This window comes from Biomphalaria glabrata, chromosome 1 (assembly GCF_947242115.1).
Source record: "Biomphalaria glabrata chromosome 1, xgBioGlab47.1, whole genome shotgun sequence".
NCBI classification, from domain to species: domain Eukaryota; kingdom Metazoa; phylum Mollusca; class Gastropoda; family Planorbidae; genus Biomphalaria; species Biomphalaria glabrata.
The window spans coordinates 78,411,386-78,429,844 of record NC_074711.1 but is presented as its reverse complement, the minus strand read 5'-3'; the positions used below and the strand labels follow the sequence as shown (position 1 = coordinate 78,429,844).

General features: G+C 37.8%; 1 protein-coding gene across 2 annotated transcripts in view; it reads left to right on the top strand.

Moving 5' to 3' along the window:
* Nucleotides 1-17,640, top strand: part of LOC129923923 (homeobox protein orthopedia-like) — a 30,929-nt gene extending 13,289 nt beyond the window's left edge. Inside the window, exon 3 of one of the 2 annotated variants that reach the window (XM_056017069.1) lies at nt 14,621-17,640. In XM_056017069.1, coding sequence (XP_055873044.1) covers nt 14,621-15,178 — 558 coding nt within the window. In that variant the 3' untranslated portion in view covers nt 15,179-17,640. The remainder of the gene's footprint in view (nt 1-14,620) is intronic. The other variant, XM_056017062.1, reaches the window with a different exon arrangement.
* The last annotated feature ends 819 nt before the right edge of the window (nt 17,641-18,459 follow it).

The window sequence follows — 18,459 nt, the reverse complement described above, 5'->3', positions numbered from 1 at the left end:
GTTGAGCATTTGTGCAATCAGAGATCGAAGCCTATCAAGCAGCTTGCCGCACTGGAAGCATACACGCCATTTTATCTGGTACACAGCCTCCGGACTTGATCTCAACTTTTTGTTGTTTCTTGTGAGTTTTCTGTCTCGCCGGGTCATCGGTACGTTCCGACGTCAACGAGGCAATTTCGAAATTAATCAATGCTAATTTCTGGGCCCAACCGGAAACGCTTGGACAAAACGCACAAGAGTTTATCACGTGACGTACCCAAGAGGGTATCTATGACATGGAAACGGTGACAATGGACCGCGATCTCTTCAGCTCCGGCACGCAATCGAGCGGGGTATTCATGGCACCTTATCGCGGGTCACCCTCCTTCCCTCCAACAAAATCGAATGATCTCCTGGGTGGGTGGGTGGGAGGTGGTCGGCAAGAAGGGGGGGGAAAGAATCGTGGGCCACGACAAGTTAATACGTTCATTAAACCGAGGCGTCAGAGTCCACTTTGGGGAAGTCCCCATAGCGAGGTCGTTGTTAATATGCATGCAAATGCCGGGCCGCGTGTTGCGTGAGGTGGCAGGATGTGGGCCCCTCAAGGGAAGCAACGCTGTCTTCACTCGGATAGTCTATCCTTTTCTAAACTCTCTTGACTACCGTTTCGGCCCAGACGAGCCCTCTATTCTGTGTAACTTAAGAAAACCATTTTCCTTGACCACTTCATCCAAAACCTTTGAACCATAGCAGTGACTGAAGCAGTCGACAATCACGAGAACAATTTAATGCCGTCTGAAAACGTTAAATATTAATAACAATATATTAATACGGTAATTGTTTTTTATCCGTCGGGTTTTATTGCTTCCGACTTTTTATCTGCACGAAGGCGGTACTTCCGTTTCATTGTATCCGGCCTGAGTCTTCAGTCGCGAGCCAAAGTGTCGATTTATTGTTTATGGATGAACTCCCTGCTTTTAGTAATGAATAGGAAACGTGCGCGTTTTATTATAGCATTTTAAAAATGTTTTTATTCTAACTTTTTAACCTTTAAACTATTACTTATTGGGTTGATTGAATAAACTATCCAAATACAACATAAGAATTAAAATTGATGTAATTAACGTCATTTTCTAGACTATACTCCCTTATTTCGAGAATACATTTTCATTAAGTCAGCTCTTCAGTCATTCTAGACTAAACTCCCTTAATTCGAGCATAGATTCTCATTAAGTCAGCTCTTCAGTCATTCTAGACTAAACTCCTTTATTTCGAGCATACATTTTCATTAAGTCAGCTCTTCAGTCATTCTAGACTAAACTCCCTTATTTCGAGCATACATTTTCATTAAGTCAGCGCTTCAGTCACTGCGAGCATTGTATTTCGATCTTATCAATAGAAAACTGAACACAGCGTCGACTTACTAAACATCTGTGCAGGGGTCAGAGTTACAAAATATGTAGGTTAGAACTGTAAAGACGGCTCTCTTCTTCAAATTTGAAAGCAACGCCGAATTATTCTTTTTAGCGGTCTCTGAAAGGGTAAAGCGGCTTTTAATTTTGTGTGTCTGTCCGTTTGTCTGCCTGTCAGGTTTAGATCTCAAAAAGTAGAAAAGAATACTGAAAATCCGATTTGATTATATTTTTCCGTTTGTAAAGTTCTGGTTCAGCGACTATCTTATCTTCTTCTTCTTCCTCGTTCTCATTATCATGTTGGAGCGTTCAGATGACTAGACCGATAGTGAACCGTTTTATTTTTTAAATGAAATATATAAGTGGTTTGTTTTGTTTCATAAACACATGGCTTTTGAAAAATTATTTAGCATTAAATAATAAAAACAGGGGCGTAAATATAAAGAAAGGATTGTAAAATTATGCATACTATTAAACTTTTTTGTTCCAAAATAAAGTTATTTAAAATATATATATATATATTGCTAATTGCAGAGTTTTCTTTTGTAGGACATTATAACAATATAACAAATACATTTAATTTTTTTAAAGAAATAATTTTATATGCAGATAATTACAGACATAAAGAAGAAAAAAAAATACATTTTTAAAAAGACAATACCTGCATTATACAATAGACACTGTCGTATGAAGTAGAATGTAAGAAGTATGTATGTGTGTTCAGCATATCAACATCTAGATCTAACACTAGACTCTAGACCTAGACTTCTGATTTAGAACTCTTAAGAACTAGTCTAGTTTTGGATCTACTTTTAGAACTAGAATCTAGATGTAACCCTGATTAGATTTACGTACAAACATATCGGTAAAGATGAGAAATACTTTCAATACACTTGGAGCAACTTTAAATTTACTCATTTATCGCATAATCGGGACACTATGGCTGACTACGCCATATTTTTATTATTATTATTATTATTAAATAATTCCAAATGATAGACCTTTAAATCTCGACTTAGAAGACGATGCGAAAAATTTTCCTGAACATTAATTAATTAAACTCTTGAATCAATAATGTCTTACAATCGAAAATGCCTGAACGCAATAGTCCTTTCAAGAACGCGATAGTCCTATCAAACCGATGCTGGTTTTAGACCTAGGTTTAGTCTCTAGCCAAATTTACATCTAACTATGTTTTACTTTGAAAAAATTTTGACGGTCCAACTAGAGTTATCTCCTGTGGCCAAACGAGCATTTCATTCTTTTATCAGCGATATACATCAACTGTTACATTTCTTAGAAAATCGTTAAAGCCGTTTTTGAGATCAGCGTTCCAGTTTCCTGGATTCAGGTTCCATAAAGTTCTGACTTGAATAGAGGTATTGTTAAAAAAACAAACATTGACAGCTAGTTTTACATGGTATATATAAAGAGTGTATACAGGAGTTATACATTCTATACCTATACCACAGGCCATGAATGAGAGATTGACCATTTACCAACACTCTTGTGCGTAGACTATCCATCAATTAGATAATCAGTTAATCACATTCGCTAGGCCAGGCTTACAATGAAACATATCTTTATAGAAACCAGTTCATTGAATCCTTAAGAATAGTAACAATGTCTTAACAATAACAACGTCATCTGGTCTAATACTAAAACCATAAGTAAGACACATTCACCCCGCACACTTCTACTTTGTATGGCGCGAGGTAACAGTGGCGTAGCTAGGAATTTGCCATGATTTGGGTGCCCGGGGGGCTTGAACTCTTTAAGGGCCCCTGCATTTTGACATTCGACATTTTGACATGAGATAATGGCGTAATATTTAATATTTAATGTAAAAATAAATATGGAAAACTCATTTGGGGGCCCTCCTCAAGTGTAGCAAGGGGGATTTTCAAATTCTCCCTCCATCCTCACACCATAGCTACGCCACTGCGTGGTAGCATTGTGGTTGTTGATACTTTGTTATCTTGTTACTGGCATAACCGTATCGACAACTCACATACAGCTTCACTTCTCGGCAAATGTAGGCCTAAAGTATCAAAGGAAACAACAAAATAATCCTATTAATGAAATGTAAGCTACTATCGTTACAACGCTCAATGCGATGGTTTCCCATGACCTCTTAACACAGGCACCGAACTACATAATAGACAGGTAATGTTCTACTTTCTTGGCTTCCTGTCTCATTCGGTCAGGTTGGCAGAAATCTGTCTTGGTCTTCAGAAACAATGTGATTTGTTGTGAAACACGAAGCAGAAGAGTCATAAGGATGAAAAGAAGAAGCCGCTGGAGCCCGCGTTGTAAAGACGCTAATGAACACCGCCTCGGCTCTGGAATAATTCGTCATTGTTGCATTGTTAATGCAGAGACGAGAGAGGGGAGGGGTGGGCTGGTGAAATCAGCTTGCGGAATACAAAAAGTGTTCATGAAAAAAAAAAAAAAAACAATGCTAAAACAAAGAGCAGGGTTCTAAAGTTACTATAAAAACATTGGCCTGGCCAGGACCTCCTGTTAATTTGTCCTCTATGCCGTGAAAGTTGGTCCATTCACAGTGCTTAATGTGTTACACGGCGAGACAGTAGACGGTGTTCAAATGAGTTTCTTGGTGTCAGCGGTTTGAACACAAGGTCAATGAACGAGCTGAAAGTTGGAAAACTTCGCAGACATCTTTTCTTTCCGTTTGAAACTGTTAAAGGTTATTGGGGCAGACGGCTGGGGTTTTATTTTTTGCTCCTGTGCTACATTCTTTGAATAGACGAGAGTTAACTAGATACACGACACACCCGGGACACATTCATCGAGATTTGAGGCTTCTTAATTTAAAAAGTAACCACCCGAATTTGAAGCATTTATTTATTTATCTCCAAAAAAAAATTTTGTGACGAGATGTGGTCACCTAATGCTTTGATATGCAAACTTCTAATAGGGAAAGAAAGCATTTCAATTTTTATGCTTAAATTTTTGCATATATACAATTTTTACAACGAATAATGGTATGAAGTGTAATTTAAAAAAAAAATCAATTCCTCCTTTATTCCATTTCCATTTGTTACAAAGCCCTGTCTGTCTGGTAAAAAGTTTGTACACGTTATTTCTCAAATCAAGTTAAAATTGTGCAAAATTTTTTCTTCTACCTGACAAAACAAAGACTCATTTTTTAAATTGACCAATTAGTTTATTGACTATTGGTAATTAATTATTTTGTTTGGTATCGAACAAGGGAAAGAAATCGTACTTGACAGGTGTGGTGGTAGGCTATACGTTGAATTAGTCCCCTGAGTAAGCCCAGACAAGTGATAGGATCATAGCGCAAGGAGAAAGCTAAAAACTTGACAATTGGTAAAATATTTCTAATCGCACAGATTTATTATTGTTAGTCTAAATCTATAACAAATTTAATCATATAACTGATCCACTCTTATTGATACTATTACACTTAATATCTTCTTTTATAAAGTAACGTCTGTATTTTATAAGATAAGATAAGATAAGTTTTGTTTAGCTGTTGTTTTTTGTCTTATGTTTCTCTTGTTTCTTGTAATGGGCTTTGTTGCTGCACATAAAAATTATATAGATCAACATAATAATAATAAGGCTTGTTATCGAGTCCGAAGATTAATGAGGAATGCAATATTTCCCGTCGATACGCAGCCCCAGCTGTGACCTAAATATTTTCCCACAACCAGGGCAAGCATAACCATTGTCCACATATAATACAGATATAGATCTAGATATAGAAATATAGAGCAATAGCGACCTTAGGGGTGGCAAGTGGGGCAACCGCCCCTGGCCACGCGCCTGAGAGGGGGCCCCGCGGTCGGAGATTCGCTTGTGACCGTCAGGTTCGAAAACAGACCAGTTCTCATAAACTAGGACATGTTGCTTATTATTTCCTGGCATCTATATGATACCAATAACCATGTAAACTCTTCACAATTTTTGGTTTCGAAATACTGTTCAGTTTTTGGTCAAGACAGTATTTTACATTTTAAGCGGTTATACTGTTTATATGAACAGTTCATCTTGGCTTTAAAAAAAACGTAGCCGGAAGCGACCAATCAAAATCGTTTATTTCGTAAATAAAGTCATTCAGTATTGTTATATCGCATTGCAGTATAAAAATAATTGGTATGTATACAATAAATATACTGTTACTTTAGTCCGCCAGAGAAAAAAAGGGACAACGTGTTTCAGTGTAAAAAAAAAAACGCGGACGTATTTTTTCCATTAGAAAGTCAGATCTGCGAAAGTCAATGGACCACTGTAGCTCCTATCGTACACTTTGTTCTTATACCAAAGACTAAAGACAGTATTTACTTTTCCTGGTAAGTTGTTTGGCACGATATCTACTGGAGGCCAATTAGCAAACAAAAGCTGCTGCGACTGGAAACATTTTGGTAATAAAAATTCAGCAGCCCGAGCTTTCTGCAAATCACGTTAAAATGTTTGTTTGTAAAATGTTTTGGATGTTGAAGATAATCTACTTCCTAGTCCTAATTTCCCTCAGGACGAAGGGAGATGTCAGCGAGTGGAGCAAGAACCCGGGACCATCTAGACGACCGAACAACAGTCCTACCGCGAGGCCAGGCAGCCATTCATACTTATATACTTATTTGAAACGAGCGTATAGACCTGATGACATATTTTTCTGTCATCCTTGACTGCACGCTTGACTGCACGCCACTAAAAGCAGATGTCTTATACATAGTGTTTTGTTGACGTATCAGATCCAGAAGTTATAGTGAAAGACATTTCGAGTTGATATAGTTAAAAGGCCAGTACTGACGTATGGTAGTATGTTTTGTTACAAAAATAAGGCCTTCAGCATTAGAGGCGGACGAGTCCGTTAGCGTGAAATGATACAATATATATATAGTCTAGACTTAAGGCTCATGGCCCCGCGTATGATATTCGCACAGGTTCTCGCACACTGCTAAGGCCGCCCATGATATAGAGTCTACTTAATGACAAGGTCATTGATTCCGAAGTTTAATGATGAGTGCAGTGTTTACTATTTATTTGAATGTTTCACGAATCCCCTGTGCTGATATGACTACGCCTACGGTAAACAAAGAACCGTGAATAGCGTGAACGGTCTACACAGAACCGTGAATGGCGTGAACGGTATACACAGAACCGTGAATGGCGTGAACGGTCTACACAGAACCGTGAATGGTGTGAACGGTATACACAGAACCGTGAATGGCGTGAACGGTATACACAGAACCGTGAATAGCGTGAACGGTCTACACAGAACCGTGAATAGCGTGAACGGTATACACAGAACCGTGAATAGCGTGAACGGTATACACAGAACCGTGAATAGCGTGAACGGTATACACAGAACCGTGAATGGCGTGAACACAGAACCTATTGTGACTTGACGGGCTTTTGTAGGTTTGTAATAAAGAGATGTAATTTAGATCTATACGGTGGTAGCGAATAGCGTTACACAAAAAAAGAACCTGGGTTTTTTCTAAATTCTGATACTTGGTGTGTAATAGTAAAACAGCACCTACCTAAATAAATCGTAAATAGAGAGCAAATACCTATTTTTATAGTAGGATGTATGCAAACGCGACATGAAGCTCTTCAAAATCGACACTAGCAGCTGGGAAGAGGTGGCACTGGATAGATCCACATGGAGAGAGAGCATAAAGGAAGGGTCACGGATTGCAGATGTCATACACAACAGAAGCAGAAAGAAGGGTGAAAATGCAACGGCGCCTGGTGATTATATATGCCCAACCTGCGATCGCAGCTGTGTATCAAGGATTGGCTTCTTTAGTCACACAAGAAGTTACAAAGGGAAAAGATCGTCTCTCGAGACGTAAAATGCCACATACTATATCTAGGTCTGTGGTTTTATATTATATAACTTTCGTAGCTTCTTTTATAGAGAAATGACTTTTGTAATTTCTTTGACTGAAAATGTGGGCTATTCGCGTATGACACATATACATATAATTTATATGTGCAGCAACAAAGCCCGTAGTTTCACAATAAAAACAAATTTAATACAACTACAGCAAACTTGAACAAAAAGGTTTGGGATGGAAAATAGGGGAACCTCTCCTCTTAAAGGGGTGAACGCTTCATCTCCTCCCCCCAAACCAGGTCGACCAGATACAGCCTAGTCTTCATCTCTCTGGTACTGGCCTAGCGCTGCTGTCGCATAACTGTGTTTGACTTATGATCCATTTGTAATGATAAGAAATTATATCATTTCTAACTAAGCGAATTATTGTTCGGTATCGATGTTTTCAAGTTTAATTCGGCTACACAAATTTGTTAATTAAGAACACAGTCATTAATAGCCTGAAACAGCTTGAAGAAAAGAAAACCACCAAAGAAATACTGTACAAATATATAAGGCATTTATTTCGTACGTTATATATTAAGAGTTTATGTCTCTAATTAACGTGTACGGCGCTGGGTTACTATAGACATTTGCATAGGACTCTTTTGTTTTTTTTTTAAGTAATTCACGCGATAAGAAGATATTTAAATTCGATATATACAGCATCCTACCAATCAAAATGATACGTCTGCCGGTAAATAGCTCACCTACAACCATCCTCAGTCACTTTAAAGTCTGGCGCAGATTCTGGATCTATTCAGTTATTAAACAAGTCAATATCTTCTTTATACCTCTCTTATAGTGAGAGAATTACATCAATTAGAAAAAACAATTACTCGAGCCTGAATGTGAACCTAAGGTTCCATCATGGTAGGCCTACGTGTTTGCCACTGAGCCATTCAAGTAGTTATAAAATAGAAGGTTTTATTAGTCTATTGTCGCCCGTCGGAGATTTAGTACATTTATCATATAAAACTAAATTTATTACTTATTTAAAAAAAAAAATATTGCTATTGTGAATTGTGTCTATCTCCAAGGTAAACGTTGTACAGGGTAACGGATTAAAAAAAAAAACAAGCTCTTAATCGCCTTCTTCACTTTCACCTATCCCTTTAGTCTGTTGAACCGTTAGGGCACCACACAAGATTCGTCGACCGTCTTTCTCCATTCCTTTCTGTCTTTTGCTTTGTATAGAATCTCTTTCGATGGTAGCCTCGTCCATTCTTTTAGGTTGTCTTCCCATCGGTTTTTCTGTCTGCCCCTTCTTTTTCCTGGTACTGCCCCTTAAAGGAAGGTCTTTGCGAGCCCTATATTAAGACCTTGTAATATGGCCATAGAATTTTAGTTTGCGTTTTTGCACAGTAGTTAGCAGGTCATCATGAAGTCCAATCGCTGAACTAATCTTGCCTCTAATCTCTTCGTTTGTGATGCGGTCTTTGTATGTGATACCCAGGATCTTTCTGAAGCATCTCAATGCCATTGTTTCGATCCTCCTCTCTAGTAAGAATGTGGCTATGACCAGAGAGCGCATCCGTCCGATTTTTGTGTCGAGGCCTTTGTCTTTCCCTATTGTTTTGAGTTTTACAAGTGCTGCTGTGGACTGTACCATTCTGGCCAGTAGCTCAGGTTTAGTTCCTTCGTCTGAGACGATAACTTCGATGCATTTAAAACTAATTAACTCCTTCTCTCCGTAATTATTTACCACATTCTGGTGGAACAAGGCTGGTATCGTCAGTTAGGAGAGAAAGAGTTAAAGCTACAGACACTTGTTAGCTTTTCACCTCCAAAGTTTTTAATCATGATTTTTTTTTTCTGTTAATGTGGAGGGAAAAGGAAATGTATCCCACTGGTTCAACGGTTCTACTTTTGGTTTTTACCTCCCTTTCTGCGCTCAGTGGGCTGTGATGGTTTCATGTGTTTGTTTGTTTGAGGCCCACTGAAGACGTTGACTTGTTGTCATTGTAGCAGCTTTTACGGGGAAACAATCGGCTGGCTCGACCTATTCAATCATGCTTACAAAGTTACCGCCCTTAGAAGTGGGAATATTTGCAATCGATCAATAGGTGGCACCACCCACTGAGCTGCTGCTTGCCTGATTGGACAAAAACTGCTGGCGTAGATTTTACCATTCGTTTTTTTTTTATCCCTATTGCGATCAAAGGTGTTGTAGCTGCGGGTATATTGTTGTCAAGATTGAAGCAGTTTAATTATTTAGAAAACTCATCAGTTAAATATTTTTTTAAGTCTTACAGTCACTCAGATTATGAAAGTGGTAGAAAGAACAACTGATTATATAATATTTACAGTAACATTGAGTCATTGACAATGTTGAAAAATGTAACTGTTTGATTGCTTAACATTTGTTGATGTTCCTTCAGACTTAAAAGATCATTACATCCTAGTCCAAACCTCCCGCAGGACGGCGGGGGGTGGCAGCGGGTAGGGTTCGAACCAGGGACCATCAATTTAACAATTTTATTTGTTTTGCCACACTAGTGCTACAAAGGCAGTAAAAATAATTTTGAAAAAAAAAATATACACAGAATCAACACACTCAAGATAATCAAAACAAAAGAAAAGCAATAATAATGTAACTGGTAATGTAAATTATAATTATGACGATAATAATGAACAACAATACCGCAACTATCAGATCACGCGATTCACAAACATTGAAACGGTTATCTAGCAGCTAATTCCAATCCAATCCAAGCCATCAAGACGCAATTTTAAGAATAGCGGTATTTATAATGCGACATATTAGAATATAAAATTCTATAGCAGAATTTAACTTTTCAGAAAAGTCAGAAATAACGTTGATTAATTGCGTACTCTAAAGAGTATGTAAAATCATTTTTCTTAGCGCTTTCACTAAAAACAAACTTCTTTCAGCGCTGTAAAAATAATTTTTCTTAGCGCTTTCACTTGTAGCCCAAACTAATTTTAATTCTTTAATTGGCAACTGTGATCATTAAACGAAGAGTCTTGGACCTTGTTTAGGATAGAAAAATGAACGTGTAAGTCCGCAATGATGTTGGATTAGAACTATTGTCCAGCCGAAGTGTTTAGCTGCAGAAACTCTTTCAGAAATGATTATTACGTCCTAAGCAGGTCTTCCCTCAGGAGGACAGGAGGACGGCTGTGGTCAGTGTTCGAACCCAGGACCACCTTGAGGACAATAAGAGGTGCATACATACGACCTGTAGCCATGATACTGATCTGAGATTTGTGCTTTAAGAAACAACTGAGCTCTATTATGTTAATATCTGCAGCCGCTATTGATGATTAAAGTTAAGATTTTAATGACCAGAATTGTTGTTAATTGCTCCAAGTGATTTATTTCGTACTGCATAGACAAATAGATCTTGTTAAAACATGTGTCTGCTTAATTAATTACGTCATCGCCACAGCATCGCGGAATTCCACGATTTTCTATCCTAAACAATGTCCAGGACTCTTCGTGAAATGATCCGCTGTTGCCAAATAAATAATTTTAAATAAAAGTTTGGCCTACAAAGCGATAGCGACAAGAAGTATGATTGTACAGCGCTGAAACGTGCATCGAAAAATTATAAACCTTTTAAAGTGTACACAATTTATCAACAACTCTTTCATTCTGCACGCAGGACACAACAAAATAGCTCGATCTAGATATTTATAGTTTCATAGATGAAAAATATAGCTAACATTTCATACGAAACTATATTCCGATAATAGTTATTGTGAAAACAAAAGTATTGTTTTCTAAAATGAATGCTCTAAGGTGTATTATCGTAAAAGAGAGAGAGAGAGAGAGGATGAAAAAGAGATACTAGATAGAGGGATAGAGAGAGAGAAAAAGAGAGAGAGAGAGAAATCGAAAAAGAAGACTAATAAAATTAAGATAAAAATGGTCGCAATCTCAAATCACGTGGCTCCAGGTTTTCTAAACGACCTGGATCAAAATACTCAGCAACCGGACAGGTGAGTCCACCCCTTCACATTTACGGTTGAAATAACAGTCATTGCAGCTATTTCTTGTCGTCCATTGTTGATAACTCAGCAGGTCACGTGACTTTAAGCGGTAGTTTACACGTTGACGCACTGCGCTTGCGCACGGAAGCGATATGCCGAAACGGAAACTTGTCTTCGAGTTGTTCTCAAACAAGTCTGACGACCGCCACGACTAGCGATAATACGACTTGCATCAGGGCTGGTTAGAATCGATGATAAATTCCATACGCGTGGCAGGCGCGTGCTTTCTTTGTAGGAGTCAGCCGCTGAATCTTTGTTTCTGGTCCATTTGTCTCTAAATTGTCAACAAATCATTCAAATAGCACAGAGCAACAACTTGACAAAGAGCTCTTGACTAAACAAAAATTAGCTCCTACCTTGAAAATACTATTACTTTCAACTAATTGACTGTAAAAGTTAATTATCTTGTATGTTTAATTTGCCAAATATGTTATTAATAGGCTAAATAATTAAAATATTAGCCATTAGAAACCTTTATTTTTAAACAGGTGTATAAATTGTGTACAACATTTTATTGAATTAAGCTTTAAATATAAGGTCGTGTATTAAAACATGCTAATATCGGCCGGAAGGTCCTGGGTACTTATAAAGTAATGTTTTAGAGCGATTACTTTATTAAAGTGTTGATGCTCGGTCGTTGGTTTGTAGCTCCAAACAGCTAGTAGAACTAAACCGATGTTGGCGTATAATATTCTAAAATACATGAGATCAATGTGAACAAAGTGCTTTTGAAACAAAACTAAATCTATAAACTTCATTGTAGATGTATGTAGAAACACACGTGAAATAATGATCATTTAAACAAGATCGAACTCACTAAAAACAGAGGACTTTCTGTCACACGGCTTTCTGTCATACGGCTTTCTGTCATACGGCTTTCTGTAACACGGCTTTCTGTCATACGGCTTTCTGTCACACTAATTTCTGTCACACGGCTTTCTGTCACACGGCTTTCTGCCACACGGCTTTCTGTCACACTAATTTCTGTCACACGGCTTTCTGTCACACGGCTTTCTGCCACACGGCTTTCTGTCACACGTCTTTCCGCCACACGTCTTTCTGTCACACGTCTTTCTGTCACATGTCTTTCTGTCACACGGCTTTCTGTCATACGGCTTTCTGTCACACTAATTTCTGTCACACGGCTTTCTGTCACACGGCTTTCTGCCACACGGCTTTCTGCCACACGTCTTTCCGCCACACGTCTTTCTGTCACACGTCTTTCTGTCACATGTCTTTCTGTCACACGTCTTTCTGTCACACGTCTTTCGTTCACACGTCTTTCTGTCACAAGTCTCTCTGTCACACGTCTTTCTGCCACACGTCTTTCGTTCACACGTCTTTCTGTCACAAGTCTCTCTGCCACACGTCTTTCTGTCACACGTCTTTCTGTCACACGTCTCTCTCGCTTGTTCACTCTTATTCTTTCAACTCTTCGTCCTCAAATTAATAAAATGGAAGAAAAAGGCAATAAAAAAGACAACTGCTCACTCTTTGGTTACCATTACCACCATCCCAGGGCCATCAAATCTTATCTTTATGTTGTTTATTTATTTTTTTAACCAAGGCGCAATGCACTCCAAGATTTCAAGCTTTCTGTGACACGCACATTTAAAGTAATGAAAGGCGCGCGGTCTAGTTTAGTCAAACGTGGACTCCAGTAATACTCGTGTCATTCTTTCCAGTTCATATTTTGTATTACCGATTTTTTTTTTTTTAGAGCAGTGATTTCCTAAACTGTGTTCCGTGAAACCCCAGTGTTTCGTGTAGCCTGAATGGGTATTCCACGAACTGAATGGGTATTCCACGAACTGAATAGGTATTCCACGAACTGAATAGGTATTCCACGAACTGAATAGGTATTCCACGAACTGAATAGGTATTCCACGAACTGAATAGGTATTCCACGAACTGAATAGGTATTCCATGAACTGAATAGGTATTCCACGAACTGAATAGGTATTCCACGAACTGAATGGGTATTCCACGAACTGAATAGGTATTCCACGAACTGAATGGGTATTCCACGAACTGAATGGGTATTCCATGAACTGAATAGGTATTCCACGAACTGAATAGGTATTCCACGAACTGAATAGGTATTCCACGAACTGAATAGGTATTCCACGAACTGAATAGGTATTCCACGAACTGAATAGGTATTCCACGAACTGAATAGGTATTCCATGAACTGAATAGGTATTCCACGAACTGAATAGGTATTCCATGAACTGAATAGGTATTCCACGAACTGAATAGGTATTCCATGAACTGAATAGGTATTCCACGAACTGAATAGGTATTCCACGAACTGAATAGGTATTCCATGAACTGAATAGGTATTCCATGAACTGAATAGGTATTCCACGAACTGAACAGGTATTCCATGAACTGAATAGGTATTCCATGAACTACGTGAATTATTGTCTCAAAAAAAAAAAAGGGAAAATGTTTCTCTAAGTTCTCAAAATGTGCGAGGTGTTCCCTTAAGGAAACGGTTTGGGAAACACTAAAGACTATCTCCGTCTTAGTTGATTGTTCTGAGTCAGCGTTACAAGGAGAATAGTGTTACCCGAACAAGGCGGCATGCCGCTATGTACAATTAAACAGATTTTGTACCTTGAATACACACTGACACAAATGCTTTTGTTTGATTACTTCCCTTAAATGTAACTTTAGTTAACGTTTTATTTCACTTTGGGTATGATCCTAGAGTTGAAAGTTCTTTATTTATAAATACTAGTATTCTGAAATCAATTAGGAGTGTTGTGTATGTCTAATCAAAGAAAACAAACTTTCTCCCATATAAGAACAGTAACGTTTAAATCTGTGAGTATGTGGTAGTCTGTACTTCTATGGCCTTACTATTCTAGACTATTACAGACTATTTCATGCTATTAAGATTTTATTTGAATGTGACGTGGTGGCTGGATAGTAAAGCGCTCGGCTTCCGAGGAGAATTGAACTGAAGTCCCAGTAAAGACCCGATAAAGAATAAGTAAAAGCGATTGATCTTGAGCTGGCCACCTGACCTCTCGACCATAGTCGGTCACAGATGATTGATACATCCTCAGCCCTATGGACCATGGGCATCTCTAGACTTGGATGATAGATTTGAGAAGATTGAGTTGATACTTACATGGGAGACACTCTCAACTCTCAACCACTTTCAACCTTTTTATTTGTTTTTAATTGCAAAAGAGAGAAAAGAAAATGTCCTGAATCCCTGACTCTAAACTTTAATTCACACACACACACGTTTATATATGTTTACGTTTATATTTTGATTCACAAAATATGTAAATTAATGCTAATTAATAGGTATGATTACTTTTTGTTTCAGGTGTGGTTCCAGAACAGACGGGCAAAATGGAAAAAGCGAAAGAAGGCAACTAATGTGTTCAGAAATCCTGGAGCACTTCTACCTTCCACAGGTCTGAACCCATTTGGCAGCATGGGAGATGCTTTCTGTGGCTTTCCATCTTCTGATGGCCGATGGCCAACCATGGCCCAAATGAACACTAACATGAACCCTTTGGCTCTCTCGGCGGCGGCGTCGCTTGGGCCACGACAGAGCATCCAGACCTCCCTGGCAACATCCATGTCTATGAACTCTCTTGGGAACCATACAAACCACATGAGCTTTGGGAACGCTTTGGGCATGGGCAACGGAAGCCCTCCATCGGCCTACGCCACAGGATACTCCATGGTTCCCTCCGCCTGCGGAACTGGTAACGGGAGCGGCGGAAGCCTGTCTGGGAACTCCCCGTCTCCCACTCTGACGGCGTCCAGCCTCCAATGCGGCCTGTCAGACGTGGAGGAGTCCTGGAGAGGCTCCAGCATTGCAGCCTTAAGAAGGAAGGCCATGGAGCATACAGTCAACATCAGTGGTTACCGTTGAGCAGACGATTAGAAAACATTTCAAGAATCTCGTGCATACCCACTGAACGCGCCATGCACGTGCAAAGAGCAGTGAGAAACTATTGGGGTATTAAAAGCCTTTTCAAGCTTCTAGTAGATGATATTTATAAACAATTTGTTACAATGTTTTGTAACCCTTACTCGTAAGTTGTATTGACTGGACCATATCGGATCACATTCATTGTGTTCAAATGCCTATATAAAGAATAAATATTTATTGTTAAATGCCGTTTATGGAGTTCGATTAGGTCTATAGATTGTTAGTCTGCAGTATGTCCTCTGGGCATGTATGGATTTAAGAAACTTTCAATTATCTGGTGACATGATATCCTACAAGTGTGTGCTGAGTGAACGGTCAATTTACTGTACTTACGTATTATATCGCCATACTGACTCAGTTGTTTTTCTGTCCATATGACCATCATCCAGTGTATAATGATTTGGCATCACAATACTAATACACTATTAAAATGCTCTTTCTAAATGAAAAGATTAGCACTATATAATATATGTATTTATATTCAGAAGGCCTAAAGTTAGTAGATCTAGTCTATATCACTATTTCTTGTTCATAATGAAATATGTTGTTTTAATCATTTAGGTATGTTTTATCCCTTAAACATAACCTTATCTATTGAAGAAGGGTTGAAAACCGAAGGGCCATAATTGGTAACAAGAAGTTAACTAAAATGTCTCAAGACATATTAAAAATATAAATGTTTATTCCATCTATTTGCTTTGTATGTACATTTAGACAAGAATTACTAGAGAACAGTGTTCCCCAAACTGTGTTTCGCGAGGCTTTAATATGTGTTCCAAAAACTACTGGAATAATTAACTAGAAGGCAACCACGTGAATTAATCTCTCAAAAAAAAAAAAAACAGCTAATTGTTCAGCTAAATACTCGAATTTGCAAGTGTTCCGTTAAGGAAAAATTTTGGGAATGACTGCTATTGAAGACTATTTGCTAATACTAGTATATTTGTTGAGTAGAAATTATCAAAGACTGACCATGGTTATGGGCTCGATCTCCATACTGGCCAATTTATTTTGTCTTTATTTTTTCAATGACAAATAAAATAGGAATGTTTAGCTTACTCGATTATGTGAACATAAATCAATTTTGTTTTTGTTGTAAGAACCAGTGCTTTTTTTCTTTTTTTGTGACGGTACGCACCGGTACGGCGTACCGGCACCTTTTTCGGTGTGGGGAAAAATTATTACTTTTCTTGCATTTTAACGTTTATTATTAATTTATTAGTAGTTAAAAGTTAGGCAATCCATCACTGAATACCGGCACCTATTTTGTTACAAAAAAAAGCACTGATTCGAACAAACATTCATGTATTAAGCATAGCAGTTCTAAATAATATTAAGAAGGTTGCAGTAAATCCACATTTGCGCTTCCGAAACAATTTAGTTTTCAACTCTGAAACTGTAGTCACACGTGATGGCAATGTGACATTAATTTAGTTGTTTGCCCAAAAGTGTACGCTTGAAAGAATTCTAGTTGTTTCGTTGTATCGACTCTATTGTTTAATCAAGGGAACAAACTGATGTGTGGCTCGTTTGGTTTTGGATCTACATGCAGGAATTGGGTAGCATAATAAACACACACATAGAAGATACGTATTATTATACAATGTGTGAGATACAATCTTGTTTCTTTCTTGTTAGGTTTTGAATCTGGTAATCACTTTCTTCAACAATCACACAAAATCTGAACATTTATTAGTCCCGATGTAGACAGTCTGTGCAGTTTTAATAAATCTTGTTAGAACCAGACCATGAATTATCAGAATGTGGCTGATTTTCGGGCAATGTGAAAATGTGACCCCAAAAAAAAACAATTAGACGCATTTTTGTAACAAAAAATATTTTATCTAAATAAAAAATTAATTGAAGTTACAATTAGCCTACATAAAAGTAGGCCTCTAACTGAGGATGCTCAGCCGATAAGCTTCCATAACATAAATAACATTTAGAAATCAGCAACGAAGTAATAACATTTACGAGATGCTTGAATTTTGTTTTAAATATATACAAATATACTGATATAGAAACAAGTTTTAGGCATATAAAATAACATTAAGTAAAAGCCTCTTTATCTTAACTTACAGTTGTAAATAGCTTTTGCTACAAAAAATAGCCCCTGCTTGCTGGAACCATTTAAATGATTTTTAAACTACTGAAACTATACATAGTCTAGTCTAGTTAACCGGCTATTTGTTTCCTTTAACCTGATGATCTGGACTAAATATACGTTCTCTTAACTGTAAGTCTATCTCTTAGAATCTGTTGTTTATCCTGTAAATATTGTGTATAACATCAACAAACTTTGATGGTCTTTTTTATAATTAAACACAAGTGGAATGATTCTCGTGATTTACTGTCCTTTATTAGTTTTTTATGTATTAATTGTTGCTATTAACTGCTCTATTTTAAATGGTACATCGTATCACAAAGTGGTGCTTGTAAGCCTAATATAAAATAGTGCAAAGAAAGACTCGCTATGTAAAGTTTGTTATCAAACTATATAGTCCAATGGAAGACTTGATATTTAATAATGGAACACCAATATATTAGCAGAGATAAAGTATGCGAGCTGATCACTAGGCTTAAAGAGCATTACAGTTGTTATTTTGTTGTTGTTGTTGTTGTTTTATCCTTCTATTAACTATTGTAGGCCCATCTTTGACTTTTTTTTTTAATTTTGTTTGTTTGTTCCTCGTCAGCAGTTAGGCGTACTACAAGATCCTTTTTCACTGTAATCAGAGTCCGGCCCAAACGGGAAAAAGGCCTATATGCCTGATCTTTTGACTTTTTTGGGCTTTGTCTGGAAACTTTGCAAAAAGGAAAATTATTATTGGCTTAAGTCATAGGCTGAAAAGGCTGAAAAGGCATTGGCAGACTTAGACTTAGGCTATGGGTTAGATTTATGAATAAACCTTTGCCCTAACCTTAGCGAACTTGACATTCAATATAGCTGCAATAACATTTCCTAGATGAACACCAGTCACCATATAATATGGTAGCGGACCATCTAGATTCAATACACCAAGCACATACTTCGCGTAGCAGACATTCTTGTATCAGCACATTAAGTAGCCTACTGACTTCGCATCAGTGGCGTAGTAGTGTGGGGGAGGAGGGGGAGAATTTGAGAATCCCCCAGAGCTCTTACTTGAGGGGGGGGGGGGGGGCAAATCAGTGTTTTTTACTTTAAATATTAAATATTACGCAAAATGAAGGGGCCCACA